The sequence below is a fragment of the Epinephelus fuscoguttatus genome, linkage group LG11 (assembly GCF_011397635.1).
Source record: "Epinephelus fuscoguttatus linkage group LG11, E.fuscoguttatus.final_Chr_v1".
NCBI classification, from domain to species: Eukaryota; Metazoa; Chordata; class Actinopteri; order Perciformes; family Serranidae; genus Epinephelus; species Epinephelus fuscoguttatus.
In genome coordinates this window covers 11,199,937-11,214,511 of record NC_064762.1, presented here as the reverse complement: position 1 = coordinate 11,214,511, position 14,575 = coordinate 11,199,937, and the positions used below count along the sequence as shown (strand labels likewise).

Below are 14,575 nucleotides of genomic sequence, written 5' to 3'. Positions count from 1 at the left end.
GTGTGTGTGTGTGTGTGTGTGAGAGAGAACATACTTTAATTAGCTCTTGCTGAATCTCCTCTCTCTCCTCTTCCGTCAAGCTGGAGTTGTTTAAGTTGACTTCTGATGCCATATCTTCGTCAGCCTCCCTCAGTGGCTCAGAGTCCAGGAACCCTGAATGATACACACACACGTTGTTAAATGTTCACACTATATTTACACTTCTGTGTGACCTGTAAATAAAATTCTGTTTCTGATATCTCATCATTTAGAGCAAAAAAATATGCATCTGCTCCTGGAATCAAACACATTAATTTGTCATGACTTTTGACAAGCTCTTTCTTCCTATCGATACTCTTACTGTGAGCTGCTTTGAACAAAAGTGTCCAGGGTAATTTTTATTGGTGTTGGTAAAGACATTAAAGCTGGGGTAGGCAGTTTCCTTTTGGCGTCATTGGGCAAAAATCCCACAATATACTTTGAGCATATTGTCTTTTAAGTGGTCTGAGAGAAATCTGGACTTGTACACCTTCTCCTGGCTCTGTTTTCAGCCTTTAGAAAATCTAGCCTGGACTTTGGCCAATCACAGGTCATTTCAGTAAGAGGACATTGCTATTGGCTGTTCTATAAAAAAGAGAGTCTAATGCCAAGTTCACACTATACGTTTTCAGCCTGATTATACTGACGTGGCGTCGTACTGTGCCAACTCAGATCGTGAATGACAACGAGTGTCATATGCGATAATCCATTGTTTCATCTCGTGCAGTGTGTCATAGTAGACGACAACCATGTCTGGGACACCGCACAACATTCTGACAGAGAGACTAGCATGTTTGATTTTCTTTTTGTCGTTCACGTCACTTTGACCAATAGAAACACAGAGCTGTCTGCTGCCATAGACAAGTGTGCAGCAACAACACCCCAGCCTTTTTATATACTTCGTCCAACGTTACCACAACGGAGGCACTACAGCAACCTGATACTGAGCACTGCCATTAGATGTAATGATGTAAAGGGATATAATTCACAAATTTACTGCAGAGGCTTCCAGCTTCATTTGACAGACTACATTATAAACAGGCTGTTGTTCATTATTCCCTTTGTATTTTTATATTCATTCATTCATTCATCTTCTAACCGCTTCATCCTCTTGAGGGTTGCGGGGGGGCTGGAGCCTATCCCAGCTGACATTGGGCGAGAGGCAGGGTACACCCTGGACAGGTCGCCAGACTATCGCAGGGCTGACACATAGAGACATACAACCATTCACACTCACATTCACACCTATGGACAATTTAGAGTTATCAATTAACCTAGTCCCCAATCTGCATGTCTTTGGACTGTGGGAGGAAGCCGGAGTGCCCGGAGAGAACCCACGCTGACACGGGGAGAACATGCAAACTCCACACAGAAGGGCTCCCACGCCCGGGATCGAACTGGCAACCCTCTTGCTGTGAGGCGAGAGTGCTAACCACCACACCACCGTGCCGCCCTGTATTTTTATATTTTCATATTTAATTCACTCCTGTTTGCCTTGATAAAGTTAATGCATCACGCCGTCATTTCTAACTCAACACTTCCTAAATCTGTTTAAAATTAAAAGCCCCTTAAAATGTCAGTTGAGAGAATCACTTCATTTTCTAAAAAGGCTTTTATTGTGAAACATTTGCAGGAATTTGTTGTGGAGGAATCAGTGACTTGCATGTTTACATGCGGTACTTCAAATGTCACTGCTGACATCTGGTGGCACTTCATACGATACTACAATAACATTTCGGCTGACATGTGAACAGCCACAGTGACTGAAATAATAGTAATAATTATAAAAACAGGACAAGAATAACCCGATGACATCACACACGTCGTGAAAGACGGCCGGGGATAATTGGTGTGTACCATCGTGTAGTGTGTCAAGTCTGGTGGCCAAGTCACAGCACGATTTTATGACTCCACAATTACGTAATCTGACACAGTGACTGTCAGAACAGACAAAAATGTCATGTAGTGTGAACCCGGCATAACAATGAACAAAATAAAATACGGGCCAGTAGCAGCAAAGCATTTCAGAGATGGAGAGAAAATGTTTAGCTCACGGCTGCTGCTTTAAATTAAGATATATGTAGCTAACGTTAGTGAGAGGCTCGAATTACAGTGTGTCCTCCGCCTCGCTCCCCACCGCTGTACAATCCACTTCAATGGGAAGAAGGCGGGCAGCAGCTCTGGAATGGGGGCCCAGAGAGTCAGCGGCTGCAGCAACTGCGCAAACCTCCAGCTCTGGGGGAACCAGTTCGCCCCGGCTCCCCCCAGATCAGCAAACTTTCTGTTGCTGTTGTTACACAGATTAGACCTGGCACTGCCAGTCCACAGCAGCAGGGAGAGTTTGCTCGCTGCAGGGTGGCTAGCTAGCTGTATGCAACTGTACAATGAAATAAGATTAAGAAAATCAATGTATGAGAAACGTTACTGTATTAAGCGTGTGCATAGGCTGGTGATCATCTGGTAGCAGGGGCTTAAGGACAGAGAGGAGGAGGAGGGTGTATTTTCAAATTCTGCCTTTTCCGTATTTCTGCCTACCCCAGCTTTTTAACTTTCTTCTACATTAAATGCATTATCAGAGATCTCCTGAAGAACTGTTCTGTGGACACGTCAGATGTTAAGATCTACTAAAGATATTTCTAAAAGAACGTATCTGTCCCTTTGCCTTTTGTTGTTTGTGTGACAGCCCCTATGTCTGAGTCACATGTCTGTCTGTCTGTGTCTCACAGTTATGTAATCTGTGGCGGCAGGCTGGAGAGCTCTAATCTGGATTAACTGATGAGGATTATCTTGCTGACGGACACTACAGACTCCCACAGACACAAACAAACAAGATGCTGATTCTGAGAACAGATTGACTTTAAAAGCAGCAATATTGGATTTTGGTGGAACCAAAATTAAACAAATTGTGTTTTTCATTATATTCCAAAAAACCCTTTTAAAATCACAGGCGTGAATACCTATCTACAGTATATACAAAATATTCCCAAAATGAATGAATATTGCTGACTTCAGAAAATCTGCATGACAGTTGTATAGAAGAAACGCCTTCTTTTACAGATTTAGAAAAGAAGTCTTTAGAAGACATTCACTTCTGTCTCTCACAGAAACACTTCATTATACACTTTAACACTGTATTTAGGTCTACTTCTGGAAACAGCACTGACTGTACCTATAATTATCCACACACTCTGGATGCTAAACTACACCAAGACATGCGCATTTAAGAAAAAAAACATCTTAAATCTCCATAAATGAAACATTGCTGCCTTCACAGAGCAAGGAAGCTGAAATCATCATTGTCAGCTGATCGGCATCAGCTGACTCTAATATATGATGCAGTAAATACATTGAACCCATCATTAAGTCTCATAATAGTGACTTTTTTCCTCAGAAGTTGCAATATTCTGCACATGTGATTGAATTATGTCCAGCGCGGGAGCACATTTAAAACTGTTTCCATCTGATTGGCCTTGTGTTGTTGCAGGATGTTTGTGGAAGGCAAATCAGGACGGACAGGTACCACACAGCACCAGGCTACAGCAGGATGACCGTGTACACACAACACAAGAAATGCAAATACATGTAGGTCAATGTGCCACTATGTTTGTAGTGAACCTGTGAACAATTTGCATGTACAACACACAGTTTTAACACAACGTAAAATGATTACTGTACCTGCTGTGAGGTGTCCTCTCTCTTGATGTGGCAGCGTTATAAGACAAGTGAGGTTACGGTTAGCAAAAACTGATAGTAAATGAACAATGCTGTCAACTGTAAAGTAGTCACTACAACACAATTCTGTAGTTTATTTCTAAATCTAAGGGGCTCAGCACCACATGCAGCACACACATGCACATTTCACACCAGTATAGCTTGCAGCACTACAGCCAGCACAAGGCCTTTCTATAGTAGGGAGCTATTTCTGCATACACCACACAGCAGCAGGACAATCAGATTTTTAAACCCCCTGTGGCTAAGATGTAAGCTTTTCAAGTCTGTTAGAGTGCATGGAGGACTCAGAGCAAGTCTTTTTTCATGTTCACACAGCCATGAGGAGACCTTAAAAATGCCAGGAAGAGCAATTCATTTAAATGTTTAATCCCAGTGTAAATTCAGTATTAACTGGAGAAAGGTAATTATAATGAAACATTAACTGTTTTATTAATTAACTCAAATAAAACATTAAAATGCACTTGAGAGATGGATGCAACATGCTAAGAACTCACACATCCACAACACAACAATAACCATTACCACCTCAATTAGTTTTGTTAAGTAACGTTAAGTTTTTCCAAACTGCTAGTGATGTTATGACAATAATGTTGCCACATTCAGCTTAAGATAAGTGACATGTTGCAAACACAAGTAGTTTCTTTTTATCTAACACAGATTTCCTTTTGGCTAAGGCAGCTTTTTTTTTTTTTTTTGAGCTAACAGGTTTTTCTGTTTATGTTTGGCAAGGGCAGGTTTCCTTTAAGATAATGCAGGTTTCCTTTTGGCTAACGCAGGTTTCCTTTTGGCTAATGCAGATTTCCTTTTAGCTACAGCAGGTTTCATTTTAGCTGACACGGGTTTCCTTTAAGCTAATACAGGTTTAGTTGGGCTAAAGTAGTTACCCTTTTAGCTACCACAGCTTTTTTTTTTTTTTTAAGCTAACACAGGTTTCCTTTTAGCTAGTGCAAGCTTCCTTTAAGATACAGCAGGTTTCTGGTTAACTAACATTGGTTTCCTTTTAGCTAACGCTGATTTTCTCCTAGCTATGGCAGGTTTCTTTATAGCTAACACCGGTTTACTTTTAGTTAACGCAGCTTTCCTTTGAGCTAAGGCAGGTTTCCTTAAAGCTAACACAGGTTTTCTTCTAACGAATATAGGCTTACTTTTGGCTAAGGTAGGTTACTTTTTTGCTAACGCAGGTTTACTTTTAGCTAACACAGGTACCCTTCTAACAATGGTAGGTTGACTTTTAGCTAGGGCAGGATTTCTCTCAACTAATGCAGGTTTACTTTTAGCCAAAGTAGCTTTTTTTTTTTTTTTTTTTAAACTATTACAGATTTACTTTTTGCTAAGGCAAGTTTCCTTTTAGCTAACGCAGATTTGCTTTAAGCTAAGACAGGTTTACTTTTAGCTAACACAGATTTCTTTTGAACTAACAGGTTTTCTATTAGCTAATGTAGTGTTTACTATATTCAAAGGAAAATATAAGACTGTAGTTACAGCACATGTGACATGAAGGCATTTTGGCCTCTACAATTCAGAACAGGCTTTGACTGTTAGGGAAGTTTCTATCAAGTGTCTGAAACATGGATGTAAGAAATGTTTGTGAGAGTCTCACGTATCACAGTTTGTCACTTTGAAGACAAAAGGCACAGTGTGTAACATCAAGCTGCCACTTACAGTATATTATCAACACCAATGATAGCATGGTGCATTATCTTATATAACATGAAAACACACCTTGAAAATCTCATGGTCAAGCTTAAAATAACATCACAAGAAATTAGATGTTGGTTTTGAAAGATCATCCCTGGCATTTGCACTACGATACACTGCTGCATTGCCAATTGCCAGGAATGTAAGGAATGCTGAAAGTAGCTAATGATCCCAGTCAAGGTTCACTGCATAAAATCAGTTAGATACAAAGTAAGCTCAGATCCTAAGCTCTCCAATAAACTGGGGGTGGATCAGGGAGAATTTTAAGGTCACAGGCCACATTTTAAAGCAATGTGAACAGGCAACTTTGCAGAAAGCTGCTACGATCATCTTAGCCTATGCCTTTTGCTCCTTTTAAAACAAGTACATATTTATTCACTGAGTTTGCCGTCAACATTGCTTCAGAACTTGCTAATGTATATCACTTGTGTATACTTTAAACAAGGATTTTAGATACTGAGGTCATGAGTCCAAGTCCCCTCCAACACATACCACAACTCTCAGAATACCAAAAATAAGGTCTCTATTATCCTTTAATTATTTGGATATGTCAAGTTTTTCTTCATCTAGGCCCAACATGGTCTACATTTTAATTAAAGCCCAATCCAAAATACCAAGACTACCCTGGTGGGGAAATACTGAATCCTTTCTAACTTACTTATCGGTTGGCCTAAAGTAGTCAAAAAATCAGGTCTAACAATACCTGAATCTGACTATGACAGAGAAAACTGGGGCCTTTAATTCATCTAGGCTGCTAAATAAAACCCAAACTTCAAGATCAAACACAAATGACATGACCTCAGTGTCCTTGGTGGCAGCTATATCTATAGGGTGGCTACAGGTTCCCACAGAGGACAGTTATGTTAAAAAGTAAATGTTCAACTAAAGTTTAAGACTGTCAAATCTACAGGCTCTAGTCTACGTCCCTTTTCACCTGTGCTGTCCAGTTGCATATCCCAAGTGGTGGACATGACCCAGTTGTCAGATTGGGATACTGATGTCTGACCCCACTGAACGTCCCCTGACGGTGAAGTTTTACCCCATTCTGTCAGGGTTTTCCCATTCTGGGCCACTGGAGCCAAGTCGTCACCGTATGAGCTCCTTCTAACCGATTCCTCGCCAGAGGGGTTAAACACACCCTGATTCAAACCTGAGCAAAGTTATAGTTGAATACAGTTTCAGTATCTTAAACAGAAAGTGCTTGATTCATCTTATTTTGAAAGTGATGAGTAGTGACAATTAAGTTTAACTGACAAAAACAATTTCAGGAAGTTTCATCCAATTTGTACGTTTTACATGAGAAGTCTTAGCTCCTGAAAAATAATCAATGAATCATTTGTTACTGAGAAAAAAACCCTATCAGCACTCACAACTGTGTGCTGACGGAGGCTACTTTTATTCTATGTGGCCCTAAAAAACGTATATTGTTTTTCAATGTATCCCCTTACATGTGCTTGTATACACACTGTGATCACAACCAGGCAACTGCCAGTAGTTTTATGGCATGTCAACTGGTTTCAGTAATTTTATTAACTGAACTGAATTTGTACCACTAAAGTACAATATCCTCTAACCCTAGACTTGAGTAACTGGTAGATTTTGTAGCTGTCTAGTAGACAGTTTGGTTCAATTAGACCATATGCAATATGAAGAGCATCAACAAATATCAGACTGTATAAAAGGGACAGCTCAACCCAAAATCAAAAATACATATTTTACTTCTTACCTATAGTGCTATTTATCCAACTAGATTGTTTTGGTGTGAGTTGTCTAGTGTTGGAGATGTCTGCCTTCTCTCCAGTATAATGAAACTAGATGGCACTCAGCTTGTGGTGCTCAAGTGCTATAAAATACATTTAAAAAACTGAACGTCAATGTCTCTTTCCAGAAATCATGACCTGCTTACTCATGATAATCCACGGATCTTATTGTGAGCAGTTTCATGTAGGAACTATTTTCTTTCTACTGAACTACACCCACCAAATGCATCAACACACAAAAGGAAGTGTGCATCTATGGGCAAACAGCATGAGATATAAACATTTATGGGGTCCTCCTTGGCTGAGCTGTAACGTTAGCAACCTCAGTGGTGCTAGGTGAGCTAGGAGTCATTGCTACTTCCTTCTGTGCGTTGATACAGTTGGTGCGTGTAGTTCAGTAGAGAGCTGCCCCCTGAAATTAGAAGATTAGAATCATCAGCTGGAGACCACCCAGTTGCCTGAGATTCTTCAAGTCGAGCAGGTACATTCAGCTGGACCCAGATCCCAGGGTGAGTCTGGGTGAGACAGAAGCAGCTGCCCAGAGGAAGAGAAGCTCAGAGATAATATAATCTTCTGCCTTCCGCTTAGAAATGATGAATTCAAACTCACAGCAAGTTAATACGACACAGTCTCTGGCTTATGTTTGATATCTAGTGTCAGCAAAGAATGATGATAACCTCTCTGAGCATATTAAACTAACATAGCTTACTTGGCTTGTTCACCATGTTACGTGAACGTCACTGTCACCCTGAATGGCCCTGCGAACCACACTTAAACTCTGAAACTCTACAGGGCAAAAAATGAATAGTTGAATAGTCAGATATTTTACTATCCGATTCGACTGACATAACTGTGAGTGGGGTACAGCCATAGTTCCTACATGAAACTGCTCACAACAAGGTCTGTGGATTATCTTGAGTAACCCAGTCGTGATTTCTGGAAAGAGACATTGATGTTGAGTTTTTCAAATGTACTTTTTTTTGGCGCTTTGAACACCAAAAGCTGAGTGCCATCTAGTTCCGTTATATTGGAGAGAAGGCAGACATCTCTACAGTCGATATCTAGAAGCCTACTCAGACCCTGCGTTAAATCACCCCTGAACGGTTGATTTATTCTAACGTAACAACTTCAGGTTAGTGGAATGACATTTGCTCCAATTTAAAATATTTAATTGTAATATTTCAATACTGTAAGACCACACTCACCCACTCTACCAGCAGTTAAATCAACACTGAATCACATGAGGAAGAAAACTGCTGCTGCACTGATCTTAATATAAAAAACATTCAAACATGCTGACCCAGTCTGTGATGTCATTTTTCGATCAACAGCTGATGTCACAGCCTTTGACGTCACTTCCTGTGATTTGCTCTGCGTGCAGCAGCATTTTAGCACCCTGTGATTCAATGTGGATTTATGTTTTGTTTCAGTCTGGGGGAGTTGAGTCTTACCCTGCTCTCCCTCGTGTGTGGCTGAGTTAACCCATTCCTCTCCAGGACCCATGCTGCCCCAGTCCACCACTGCATCACTCAGAACATCAGAGTACAACTCTGCAGCAGAGCAAGGCAGCAGGGCGAGAGGAGACAAGAAGACTGGTTATATACTGTACACATGCACAAACACACAAACACACACACACACACACACACACAAACACAAACACACGAGTCACCCCTCTTGAGGGACTTGGTGTGTCTCCAGTGTCCATCCCGGCCCTGTCAGTAACTTGATAACAGTGAGGTCTGTTTTGTTAGAGGCACTTTATCTGAGTCTGCATTCGCACAGGAACAGGAAGTCTGATTTCTGACCCTCTGTGGCACAGATATGAACTCCTCGGAGCCGTTTAAACAGGATTTAGCTGATTCTTGCTGTTTAAAAAAAAAGCCGGGGACCAAATCTGTGCCCCGCAGAGATAACAATGAGATCTTTTGTAACAATTAAGCAAGAATATCCAAAGTTATTGAGCAATTCAAGTTCTTTGGATGCTGATGAAATCTCATTACACCATACACAGGCAGTCCAAGAGGAAGCCGACCGGCTTATGGCCAGTTCTGTTTCACTAACAGTGATTTCCTCCTGGTTCCACAGTTTTACTTCTGTGTTTCGGCTCATAAAGCACTCTTATGGGAAAGTAAAGGTCACAGATTTCAGTATGAAACATAAACACTAAAGGTAGCGTATAATATAATTCAAGTGTATTGAGTTTACATTACACTGATTTAAAGAAAAGCTTTTAGACTCTATGTTTTCAAGGCTCTTTCCTTCCCTGAAATATTGAAGGTCACATTAAGCTGCATAACGTTGACATTTGAATTTGAAATCAATACTCAAATGCTGTGCAGCTTCTCATTTATTCTGTTCAAACCCTGTATTTGGCTCAGTTGCAGATAAAAATAAAGCTACACTAATGATATTAGTATGATACTATTTGCCAAATTAGATTCCAGTGGTAACTGTGTAGGATAATTTTTGACTCGTGGCATTGTGACATTTCCAATAACACCAGAAGATTGTACACCCAGAAGTCATAATTGATTGAAAAATTCACATTTTTATCAAAAGAAATATTCTGCTTCAGTCCATATTTGAGGGTGTTTAACCTTTCTAAAACAACATTTTCACTGCAGTCAAAAAATTGTTTGCTCTCCCTCTTGCTGCACACAAGAGGCACGCATCTGTATTAACGTCGCAGTCTAGCAAAGGTTTGGGTGGTGTCAAGGTGATGCGCCTTGTTTCCACTTACGTATGTGACTAGTGTTGTAGGTCCGTAAATATATGGATGATACCTCTAGTTAACAGTCTCCCCAAAGTCCACTGCAAAAGTTCAATATTTTGAATGAACTTGGGGCAATTCTGGAATAAGGGGAAGAGTGTCGCTGGCACATCAGCTATCACGGGGATTCTTATAGAAATTAATGGACTTCTGGATGACTTATGTTTAAAGTATGATTTTCAATACCGTCAAAAATACAGTTGCTCCTCAGACTATTAAACTGATACGGAGATGCTGTACTGAGGTTATGTAGTGCACAGCACACCCCACCAGAGGGCAGTGTCTACTGGAGGAACAGGCAACTGAGCTAGGAAAGATGGCAACTGTAAGTGGTGGGGATATCGTATATAAATATATTATAAATAAAACTGATTGATTGATTGATTGATTGTAACAGGAATAGTAAAAAAGAAAAATACTTCTGTCCCTGTTTGAGAGTATTGCTAAATGTTTCTTTATCTTAAGATGACTTCGTCCAGCTCTAAAGCAGTTTATAACCATATGATTTAATCCAACATAGCACTCATTCATTAAAGAAAGTTAATTTAATTATTTTTTAAAAGACCACTTCATTTAATCCAATGAACCACTTAATTCAAATGAAAGATTCAATTCAAATTCAAATAATATAATATACATATATGCATATAAATAATATACATATTCAAATCGCAATAATATTGTATCATGATAATATCATATCATCTGCTATCATCATAGCCTCTGGTGATTCCCACCCTACTGCATTTAGTAAAACGCTTGATATGAAAAAGCAGCTGATAACACTCTGATAACACTAATTAGGCCAGTTTGATCTGTTTCACGGGCTGTCTGGCTTTAATTTAAAATCAATGAAGATTATCTTATACATACTCATTTTAAGACTTCCCTTCTTTACTCTCTTTTCTGTGTCTCCCTCCCCCCTTAGTGTTTGGGGTGAAATACCTTCGGTCACAAGACTCCCATTTAGCCCACTGGTCATGTGGCTATGTTAAATCAGAGGCCTGGGGATGGTCATATGGTCATATGGCTGCAAAATCAATTGAAGCTAAACTGGAGGCCAAGTTGCCTGCAGCGTGGCCACACAGCAACAACACTGTACACACTGTATATAAACACTTTTCAGTCCATGTTTTAGACCTCGTAAACTAAATGCTCCAAATATGTAGATTATAAAGCCTTGGGGTGTTTTTGGAAGCACATATTTCGATTATAAATACAAATCATCACGCTCATCAAGTTTTATAGAACATTAAGAGCTCTTGTCGTGCATCAACTCTGGACTCAAAGCCCTGCTGACTCCCATCAGCCACAGGTACACACTCAGACCTGGAATGCAGTTACCTACCTACATAAACAAACACTGTCTTTATCACACTTACAGATATGGGAGTGTGCTCGATAAGTTCGTGTCTCATTTAGCCTCTTTACACCAGCTCTCAGTATGTTTAAGAATAGATTTTACTGATTACTTTTAAGGCTCTTCATGGTCTCTTTCTCGGCTATATCTCTGACCTCTTAGTGCCGTAGATGCCAGGATGTACTTTGAGGTCCTCGGGCAGCTGAGGTCTTTTGTGTCTGGAAACTAAAGGGGACAGAGCATTTGCTGTCAGGACCCCGAGGCTCTGGAACAGTCTGCCCAAGGAAATCAGTCCGGCCGAGTAAATGATCTCTTTAAAGTCCCTTCTTACAACATCCTTTTATCGGAGTCCTGTTTTCATGTCTTGTCTGTTTGATTATTGATATGTAAAGCACTTAAATAAATAAAGATTATATTAATTATTATTATTATTATTACAGTCTCATTTTAAAGTAAATTTAGACAAAGGTAAAGTTTAGGCAACAAAAGTACATGCTCAGTTTAGACAAAAAATGGTTTGGCTTAAAAAACAAGTATGTCTGTTACTTACGTAATGGGACATCATGCGACATACACGTCACATACGTTATGTGACATAGGTCACTATCATAGCATGCTACACATACTGGCACACTACATTGTTTTTAAAATAACTTAATGGACTTCTGGTTTCAAACGAGACACAAACAGAGAGCTCCTGGGTGAAAGTCCTGAGTTTGCTTGGCCAATATTCCCTTCTCATCCACCCTGACTTTCTCACTCTTTATACTACGTCAGGTACCTGTCAAAAAATGGCGCTGCCCGGTGCCTCTCATATCACCACTAAAGGGTGACTTGGTGCGTAGGTATCTGACGCTGACTAGTCTCGCTCACCAGACCTTTCTCAAGAAAAGAAAAGTCTGGCTGGGCCGACTCTCACTGTGAGATTGGAGGAAAAAACACCCCGGCTGCTTGTTCTTCTTTCAACCAATCACAATCATTCTGGGCGGTGCCACAGCAACGGTGCGCTTGCAAAAATATTGCCGGAGGGAAACAGGTTTTGGTGTAACACGCCCACAAAAATATCACCTACAGGACGCGAACCATGGCAGAAAAATGGCTACGTCCCCACAAGATCAAACACCGCAAAAGTTAGTAAAGGACGTGTTGAAAATGGTTGAAAACTGCTACACAACCGGAGGTGGTCGGGCGGGACTTCCGCCCAATAAGAGGCTGATCTCTGCAGCAAACTTCCGCCCACTCAGACTAGACGCTGACAGACTGTTAATGTAATTTCTTTAGGGATAAACTGACAACACAATATAAGCCGGTCTCACTCCAAAGTCGTCGAAATCCAGTGCTTGGGCGGTGACTTGTGGCGTCAGACACTGACGAAAAAAGCCGTCCTTTAATGTCGGCATGATACGCGGCTGCTCACCAGTATAGTTTAACTACACTGATTTTCCTTGAGTTTTTAAGTTCATTTAGACTGTCTTTTATTTTCTCAGTTTTTATACACTAAAGTGTTTTTTATCTGTTCTTTTAAAAGCTGCTGTTTTCATGTCTTTCTGTTTGAATTATTGACACGGAAAGCAGTTTGTAACTCGCTTTATAAATAAGGTCATTATTACATTCCAATTCCCACTTCCCAGAAAAACACCTGCCTAAAAAAAGTACATTTTCATCCATTTATCCGGGGCAGCAGGCCAAGCAAAGCACCTCAGACGTCCCTCTCCCCAGCAACGCTTTCCAGCTCCTCCTGGAGGACCCCAAGGTGTTCCCAGGCCAGGTGAGATATATAATCCCTCCAGTGTGTTCTGGGTCTGCCCCGGGGCCTCCTACCAGTGGGACATGCCTGGAACATCTCTAACAGGAGGCGCCCAGGAGGATCCTGATCAGATGCCCGAACCACCTCAACTGAACCCATTCGGCGTGAAGGAGCAGCGGCTCTACTCCGAGCTTCTTGCAGATGTCCGAGCTCCTTACCCTGTCTCTAAGGCTGAGCTTGTATCTGCAATCTCATTCTTTCAGTCACCGCCCAGAGCTCCTGACCATAGTTGAAGGTTGAGACACAGATGAACCAGTAAGACTTTGGCCCCCTTGGCCTGTGCCCAGTAGGCCAGTTCAGTCATCCATGCATGGTCCTGACAATAAAATAACTTAATTTTTCTTCCTTTCTAAATAAAATAAACATCAACATTGATTTTAGGGATCAACAACAAAATGGTACTTTGCTGATACTCTACGTATAACATAAACACTTGAGAACTCGTGCATGAGGCCACCAGAGAGAGTCTGAGACAGGAAACAGGTCAGTTTCCATGATGTCTTGGATAAACAGTGACACAAACCTGCAGCACACTGGCCTCCTGTACAGTATCTGAGCATGTCTGAGGCTTCTGGGTGTTTATTTATTTGCTTCCTGAACCAGCTGCTCTAAAGGCATCAGTCTTCACTCAGAGCTGGACACATGAGCACCATCTGAGTGGCACATTTATAGAAACATACTGAAGAAATGAGCCATACCCCAGTAAACACTCAGCTGTAATTAAAGAGCACGCGCAGACGCGAGCTACAGGTTTTTGCTCCAAAACTGTCACGACAGATTTCTGGACTTTACCAGTGTTTTCTGATTTACACAGTTTCCTCTCCCTCAGCCTCAAACAGTGACGTGTGCAGCCTCATTATCAGATCAACAGCACAGAGCGGCTGTTTGTGACTTCTGTGTGTGAAATAAAAAGTTGTCTCCATCATGAGCGCACGCGGACTCACCTTGTTGTCTGGTCTCCATCAGCGACAGCCAGGTGAGCTCCCCAAATGAGCCTCCAGAGACACGACAGCACACGGCAGCACGCGCAGCACCGACCGGCCGTTAGGTCAGTGTGTGTTTCCTACTCCGGTTTCCTTGGCTGTCACGCGCCGGACCAGCTCTCAGGCGGAGCTTGGAGCGCGAGCCAATCAATGGCGCGCGCTTTGGTAATTTGCTTAATTCACCCACCGGACATATTAAATTTTATTTATTGGGAATATATGTTTAAGGAATACTGGTCACTCTGGTAAAATGAATCCCAAATATTTTATTGTTTATTTTGTTAAATTTTATAAATCCCATGATCCTGTTCGGTCAGTTTCATTTTACACAAATCTAAATTTGCTTAATCATCCCCCTGTTCAAGGGTTGTTTTTTTTTCAAATTTTATTTTAATAGTAAAATAGTAACTAAAAATAGTTATAATAAAAATAATTTGTTTATGT

General features: G+C 41.0%; 1 protein-coding gene across 2 annotated transcripts in view; it reads right to left on the bottom strand.

The window, feature by feature from the left end:
• Positions 1-14,251, bottom strand: part of tpd52l1 (tpd52 like 1) — a 31,036-nt gene extending 16,785 nt beyond the window's left edge. Inside the window, exons 1-4 of one of the 2 annotated variants that reach the window (XM_049589614.1) lie at positions 14,093-14,237; positions 8,660-8,758; positions 3,694-3,714; positions 35-153 (exon numbers count right to left, since the gene is read on the bottom strand). In XM_049589614.1, the coding sequence (XP_049445571.1) occupies positions 35-153; positions 3,694-3,714; positions 8,660-8,758; positions 14,093-14,111 (258 nt within the window). In that variant the 5' untranslated portion in view covers positions 14,112-14,237. Of the gene's footprint in view, positions 1-34; positions 154-3,693; positions 3,715-8,659; positions 8,759-14,092 lie in introns of both variants that reach the window. The other variant, XM_049589615.1, reaches the window with a different exon arrangement.
• Positions 14,252-14,575: the final 324 nt, after the last annotated feature.